We start from the raw sequence: 8104 nt of genomic DNA on the forward strand, positions 1-8104 counted from the left end.
GGGCTAATTTTGTTGTCCTTTCCCATTCCATTCCAATCGTCAGTCGGGGGAATCGGCTATTCGGTTCCCATTCCTTGGATGAATCCGTTTTGATTCCATTCCAATCCCTCCCCCAAGTGCACGGTAATTCGCAGAAGAAAGGTTGTTCTGGCGCCCCAATAAGGTTATTCTCTAATTTCCGATTTCTAGGGTTTTGTTCTGTATTACCCGGTTGTCAATTTCCGGGGTTTCCACCTTGCCTTTTGCTCTGACCTCCGGTTTCTCTCTCCTACTTGGGGGGGGGGGGGGGGGGGGGGGCGGAACTCTCGGTCATCGACTCCACGATGACGGCTCCTTGATGACTTGACGCCTACGGCTTCTTGTTCTTCGTTGTAAGTCCCAACTTCAATTTGTTTATCATTTTGTTTGATCCGTGCAGCTTCTGGTTTTCGCTTTCCTCTTTGTTATTCAATCTTTGCCATAAACAGTGTGGGTAATGTACTCGTTGATGAATTACTACACTCTAGGCATCTTGTGTTTCTGACCTAGAGAGTTGGAATGCCATCTCCCTTCTTAGCGACATATCCAAGTTCGACTAGAAGGCGTGGTAAGAAGAATTCAAAGTTAAGTCTTCAAGAAAGCATCATTCTCTTAAGGAATTTTTTTTTTTCCAACGGTGAATGGACATTCTCTTATTGTCCATGAACTCACAGAAATTTGATTAAATTCATCACATAATGTTGTCGAATGCTTTAGATTGCAGACCCTACAATCCTTTGCAGCCTTTTTACAAGATAATTGGTATCAAGCTTCAGTTTTATGATAATATAAAGGGTTTGCTTGGGGGAGAGTTAGTAATGTAATGGAAATGAGTGGAATGTAATCTTAAATATTTTTTTCCTTCTTTGGGGGATTAGGGTTTGGAAAGTAATGTAAAGTAGTGTAGAGTACTACTATATTTATGAGAGCAATGGAGATGATTGGAATGGGAAGATATTAAACAAAGTAAAACCATTAATACATTTTTAATCAAAAGATAGAGTATTGTTAAGGGCAAATTTAAACTTGAAGATTATTATAATCAGTGTTGTTAATGCACAAAAACAGTATTTTCTATTCTACCTAATTTGGGAGAGAAAAAAATAGGGGCCTACAAGAGAATTGATGGAAAAAGTTTTCATTAATTTCTATTTCATTCCATTACTATTATCTCTCTTAAACAGGGAGGACCTTCTTCTGCCCATTTCCGTGTTATCGCCCTCTGCCAATCAGTCTGTAACTTCTACTATTTGGAAGAGCACAAGATCTTGGTAAAAATGATTTGGACTTGTTATGCTTATTATAAGTGCATGACTTATCAATCATTGAAGGAGCACCTTGGATGATCCAGGCATGCAAGAATAATAGATGAAACAATCTTTATGTTGTTTGGATGAAGTTTTATCTGCAGAATTTTTCAATATGGTCATTTCTGTAATCCTAGTGAGCGTCTTATTGCTTTGAGTCATTTGACTAACGAGATAATAAGGAAATTGGCAGTGTTTACCCCTCAGAACACTACATTTTGAGAGATGCACAAAATTTAAAATCTAGCAGAACACTACATTTTAGAAATGCATAAATTGGATCATAGATCTTTTTCCTTGTGTGATGGTATTTTCATTGTTATACTTCTCATGCTGAGCAGTAGGTTTTTAGTTGATGTTGTTCATTGTTTTTTTTTTGTTTTCTTTCTAAAAAACAGGTGCTGGTCCCAAACTGTTTCATAATCTTCTTGTAACATTGAGCTGCTCTGCCCCAAATATCATCAGACTTGAACAAGAATATCATGGTAAGTTTGAGACTATTTTTTAAATGTATTTTTAGCCCATGCATGGTTGGACTAATATTGGAAAAAATGAAATATATTGTATCTCACTACTTCAGGCTGCTTATCAGAAATCTACAGGAGTTTAGTTTGACATTTTATGAACTCCTCTACCCCAAATATAAGCCTTGGCCTTTGTGGAATATGCAAACTGCTAAGGTAATTTTTAATTGCCTTCAGCCCTCGGTTGATATTTTGATTATGTATTATATAATAACCACCGTAGAGGGAGGGAGGGTTGAGGATTGAGGAAAGCCCATCAATGGACCCCATATTCCTATACCTCATTGAAAACAGAATGGTGCGCAAGGTTCTCCGCTGAACATGGTGATAGAATTTCTTTAGTCTGTGCTTGGAATTAGTATTTTCAATGGAAGGAAAATAGTACTAACATACACAAAATTTTAAAATTTACATGCAAATAAGACATTTTACAGTTTCTCAATAAAATTGTTTCGTTGTGCCTAAAAGATCATAGGTCAGAGTTGTGGAAATAATATTTTTGCAAAGCAAGGATAAGGTTGTACAAAAATGACTATCTCTACCCTAGCAACTCAAGGGGCCTCGCACACTGGGGGTGACCCTCCCCCCTTTTTTTGCAGATTGACTTCCAGAGGAAGATTTGGTATCCTGGGCCACTTAATAGGCCATTCGGTTGTCTTTTTTGACAGCCCTCCAAGTTAATTTTGAGATTCTGTATAGTAGTGATTGAGGTGGTCTGTAAGCATCACTTGATTTGCTTTATAGTGATACAGATGCATTCCCTTCGAAACCTCTTAAAAGCCAGTTATAGGCAATTTTTAATTTTGCAGCTGTGGTACATCCTGCCAGAAACCTTCTTTTGCAGCCAGATTTGGTTACTTAATGTATTTAACTCAGCACTGACCCATACATCTTTCTTTCCATGCTCTGAAGGGAGCATAGTAGTGAGATAGAATTGCATGTTCAGATAAGAGACAGACGGATCCATAAGATTTCCAGTGTCGAGTGTGTTTTGATGTAAATTAGACACCTGATGGTAAACGAATCAACTTAACAACTTTTTTTCTTTCCGTTTAAAGCTTGACAATATGTTATCTTGTGCCTGATTGGCATCCAATCCTATTAGTGATGCCATTGTAGTTTACTTGCTTTTTAGGTTCTTTAGAATTTGGTTGGCATGGTCTGATCATGAAAATTTCTGCAGTTCAATGTCCTTTGATGCAGAACAGGACGTGAACTCAAGTGTATGTACTCAATATTTGCTACTGTATCATGAACTATTGTCCTATGTCTATTTGGTCTGTAGCCCTTTTTTTTTTTGGCCGAGTGATACCAAATTGTACATAAATTAAATGAGAATGCCTTTCTTTTCCATTCATACTTCATATATCCAACACAGGGAATCACTATGAAAGTTGATGTTCAAACAGAGGTGTCCCTAATCATTGCTGCAACAAGCAATAAGCAATTCTTGTTCCCTAATTTGTTCCTGACGCAGCAGCTGGATCCTTGGAGTTTTATTCAAAATAAAACCCCTACAAAAAAATATTTCAAACTAGAACTTCCCCTAAACTATTTCTCAAAATAAAACTTCCCTTGCCATGTCATAACATGCATCATCAGAGGTTTAGAAAAGCCAAGGAAAAACCGTTAGCCAGGTCGGCGGTTTCAAATGAGAATCGCTGGCCAAGCCAGCGGTTTCCAATGGAAAGGAAACCATTGGCAATGGTTCCATTATTTGGGAACCGCAAATGTTGTTCCCATTTTAAAATGGGAACTACAACCTTGGTTCTGATTTTGGAACCAAGGTTCCCATAATAAATGGGAACAATTGTTGCAGTTCCTATTTTAGCACGAAGGTTCCCAATTTTCATGGGAACCACAACATGTAAAAATGGGAACTGCTGGTTTTGTATTTTTTTTGAGAGTTCTAGTTTTGCAAAAAAAATTCTTCTACAAAAACTTAATGGCTAGCATTGCCATTGATGATGAGGTAAGAATCAGTAATGATGCAAACTGCATCTAGGTAATTTGGGTTTAAAAAAGATAAAATTGCTTTTTGTAAGTGATGGCTTGGGTAAGTGTGCAGTTAATAAGTTCCCATAATGGATGAGTGCATCATAATCATATGGCATGGTCTCAAGAAAACAAAAACAACATATGAAGTGTCAATCGGCTTATGTGGGTTGGCTGCATGAATTCTAGCTTGCAATCATTTGTAATTATAGCCTTATCTTTTGTAAGATCTTTATAATTCATATCATATCTGAAAATCTCCCACTAAGTTTTTCTTGGTCTTTTTCTATCTCTATGCTAAATACTTGTTCCATTCTATCCACTTTCCTCACAGGAGTCTAACATCCAACTATGCTTTGATACCAAGCTTGTTGTGCCCTTCTCTTTAAGAGACACAATAGGCTTGGTATCATATTATAGTCGGATATAGTTAGGTAATAAGTACAAGTTGCAAATATTTGATTTGAGGTTGTGGGTGTTGGAAGGTAGTGATAGACTGTATACTTTTATCCTGTAGACGATATCGGTACCTAGATAAGGTGAGGATTGTTGTCGGTTGGATCACCAGAGGTTGGAGACTATCTTGTGTGTTAATTACCCCAATCTAGACCTTAATTAATTAAAATGAATGATGATGTGCCATTGAGATTATAAGTGGAAGTTAAATTAAAATGGCCTATGAAGTGAAAATAAGGCCAAGATGGAGTATATGCATGGTGACCACTTGTATTATTTTCTAAATTTCAGGTGCAAAAAGTCTATATTATGTGGATTTTGGTTGGGAGCTAGGTAGTTTAAGAGCATGATGAAAAATTGAAAATGGCCACCTAAGTGAATTGAGTCTACATAAATAAGGGTAGAATATTGCCCAAGTATATAATATATCAAGATATTACAGACTTTTTTGTTTCTACATGTGTAATGCCATGTGCATGATGATTTATGGATGTGTGTATGAGCCTATGTGTGATAGGTGCCATGGGTGATGGCATGTGGAGATGTGGGACAAGGGGGCGTGCATGGCTACATGTGTGGAAAATAAGGCAAGGCTCACTGTATTTGGGGGAAAGACAGAGCAGGAGAGTTGGTGGCTGGTGTGTGAAAGGGGAGGTGTATGCGCAGTGGAGTCTTTGGCTTCACAGCATGGGGCAGTAAGGCACAGTAATAGCATTTGATATGGTTTGTGGCATGGCCTAGTATGGTAGGATGTGATGTGTGATGTTTGATATGATGCACATTTATAGTGTTCATTAAATGGGATTGATTATTATTTTCCAGACCCCCCCCCCTTTTTTTTTCTCTCCACCCAAAAGATGGTGCCTATATAAGGCTTGAACTAGGTGAAGAGAGTTTTGCTCCCTCTTTTTGTGCATATATTGTGGGGAGAGAGAGTGAGAGAGAGAGAGAGTATCCGGCTTAGTGCTAGTGTGTGTGTGTAGAATTTTTTTGTGTTGGGGGAGCTCATGGGTTGAGTTAGTTTGGGTTTTCTATAAAGTTGGATCTGAACCAATAATGATTGGGTTTGGAATTTGGGCCGTAGAACTGACTCAAGCATAAAACAAAAACGAACCAACCCCATCCCAATTAAATTTGGGTTGGCTTGAGTTGAGTCTTGATTCCAAAGTCTATAAAGTTTATCAAAATTTTATAATAAAACTTGCAGCAAACCAAGATATTAAGAATTGCCAATTTAATAAGAGTTATTAAACAAGGAGAAGAAAATATTAGCAACCTCTTTCTATCTCTGTGCATTTGTCACTCATTGCACCCATGTAGGTGTGTCTGATTACATGGTCTGAGGTTCTTTGTAAAACTATACTGATCTCTTGAAATGGTCTCCCCCCGTCTGTTTATTTTGTTACTTGCAGAGGCCCAGAGAACCACCAAAGGTCCCTTGTGAAACTGAAAAGGAGGTAGACAGAATCAGCTATCTTCCAGGGCATATTATAGACAAAGTGTTGTCACAATTGTCACTTAGAGATGCTGTGAGGACAAGTGTGCTGTCCAAAAAGTGGAGGTACAAATGGAATACCCTTCCGCATCTCGTGTTTGATAATCAATCTGTCTTGGTTGTTTCACAAGATCAAACATTCATAAAAAACAAGATTGTGAGTATTGTGGATCATGTTCTATTGCTGCACAATGGGCCAATACACAAGTTTAAGCTTTCTCACCGAGATCTTATAGGTGTCTACGACATCGATCGATGGATTCTCTATCTCTCAAGGGGCTCTGTCAAGGAATTTATACTTGAAATTTGGAAGGGTCATCGCTACAAGCTACCTTCATGTGTATATTCCTGCCAAAAGTTGCTTCACTTGGAATTGTTTAACTGTCTATTAAAGCCTCCCCCAACATTCCATGGGTTTAGGAACTTGAAGAGCCTTGATCTTCAGCATATTACCATGGACCAAAATGCATTTGAGCACCTGATATCTAGTTGCCCTTTGCTTGAAAGACTTACGTTAATGAACTTCGATGGTTTTACCCTGCTTAACATTCATGCTCCAAATCTCCAGTTCTTTGACATTGGAGGTGTTTTTGATGATGTCAATTTTGAGAATACATCCCATCTAGCTATTGTTTCAATTGGTTTATATGTGAATATTGAAAATGACCGAACTCTGACCCTGGGCAATACTAGCAATTTGATCAAGTTTTTCGCTCACCTGCCTTCTGTTCAGAGGCTCGAGGTACAGAGTTATTTTCTGAAGGTAATAATTGTGATCTTATACTTATTACTTGTGCATTTGGTTGTCTTAGCAGTCATAATGAGTCCATTGAGGTTAATACAGGATGCAGCTTTTGTATTTTTGCCCATATTTATATTTCTTCTCCCAACACTGCTATTAAGATTTGCTCACTCTAAAGTTTTAAAGGTCACCTAGTATTTTGGTTTTCCCTTAATTTTCAACCGGTTACATTACTTAGGCTTCCCTTAATTTTGAGGTGAAATAGTTTAATCAATCTATTGATACGTTTTCTTTTCCAGTATTTGGCTGTTGGAAGGATTCCAGAGAGGCTGCCCAGTCCATGTGCGGAGTTGAATTACCTTTCTATTCGCATAAATTTCAATGACGTGGAGGAGGAATTGGCAGCGCTTTGCCTTCTTAGGAGTTCTCCTAATGTTCAAGAGCTTGAGATATTAGTGAGTGTTTTTCCATTACCTATTTACTTGAACGACTTGAGATGTGAGTGTTTTTCCCATTACCTCTTTACTTGAACTAGGGTGAAGCTGTTCCCACTGAGTTATCTGCCTCATTAATATTGTGAATCTAACATCTTGTGTGTATAAGCAACTGGTTTTGTTGAACTTGATATAGGAATTATCTGAATAATTTTTTTTTGCTAATGGACCTTGGCCAGGCTCGTCCAGAGGAGCAGAGTGGTTCAGGAAGTGGCGCCAACAACTGGAAGAAAGATTATTCGAGCTACCTGTTTAACCAGTTGAGGTTAATTAAGATAGTAGGCATCCTTGGGTTGAGCTGTGAGATGGATTTCATCAACTTTCTACTTGGAAACTCACCAGTGCTTGATAAGATGACTGTGAAGCCTGCCTCCAACGACAGAGGATGGGAGTTGCTAAAGGAATTGGTACGGTTCCGACGAGTGTCTGTGCGAGCAGAAATTATCTACTTGGACCCGTAGTAGACAACTGCCGGGCTAGAGTGGTTCAGGCAAGCTTCTCTGTTACTAATTTGTTTACACTTTTGTATGTATTATGTATGAAACTCTGTACTTCGTGAAACGTGTGTGTTATCCAACCCCTCATTGCAAGGATCCTGTTTTATTCCTGGTACGTTTGGATATGAATTTTGAACGTGGAAAGGAATATTTCCATTTCTTCGATGAAAGAGTAGTTTGTCAGGACCCAAGAGGAATTAGAGGGGCAATGCTGTCATTAGTTACAATTGTTGGTTAGGAGATATTATTCATTCTGTTAAAGCGCACATGGGTGTTGTTTTACAATATTCTATCAGTTGAATAGCCTATAAATAAGCCATAGCATGTAGAGAAATGTATTTTGGAATGATTTAGAGAATTCATATTTCCCTCCTTATTTTCTCTCTCTAGTTCTTTCTTGTTTTCCCTCCATTTCTCTTAATTTATGCTCTATATCTCTCTCCAATTTTTCTTCGTTTCTCTCCCAATTCTTCCTAGACCCTAGCTCAATCTTAGGGTCGTGACATTTGGTATTAGAGCCACCGTTCCTCGGCAGTTCTCTTTATTAAGTAATTCCGACGGCTCTCGACTGTGATC

General features: G+C 38.2%; 1 protein-coding gene across 4 annotated transcripts; it reads left to right on the forward strand.

The window, feature by feature from the left end:
- Positions 1-7698, forward strand: LOC127799529 (F-box/FBD/LRR-repeat protein At1g13570-like). Of its 4 annotated transcripts, XM_052333641.1 has the most exons (7): positions 1-371; positions 507-586; positions 1724-1810; positions 1906-2005; positions 5713-6558; positions 6837-6992; positions 7211-7698. In XM_052333641.1, exons 4-7 carry the CDS (start codon positions 1991-1993, stop codon positions 7490-7492), a joined length of 1299 nt encoding a protein of 432 aa, XP_052189601.1. In that variant the 5' UTR covers positions 1-371; positions 507-586; positions 1724-1810; positions 1906-1990; the 3' UTR covers positions 7493-7698. The 4 variants fall into 4 exon arrangements, with proteins under 4 accessions (XP_052189601.1, XP_052189603.1, XP_052189600.1 ...); XM_052333643.1 differs by lacking the exon at positions 1906-2005; XM_052333640.1 differs by lacking the exon at positions 507-586.
- The last annotated feature ends 406 nt before the right edge of the window (positions 7699-8104 follow it).

Source organism: Diospyros lotus, chromosome 4 (assembly GCF_014633365.1).
Source record: "Diospyros lotus cultivar Yz01 chromosome 4, ASM1463336v1, whole genome shotgun sequence".
NCBI classification, from domain to species: Eukaryota; Viridiplantae; Streptophyta; class Magnoliopsida; order Ericales; family Ebenaceae; genus Diospyros; species Diospyros lotus.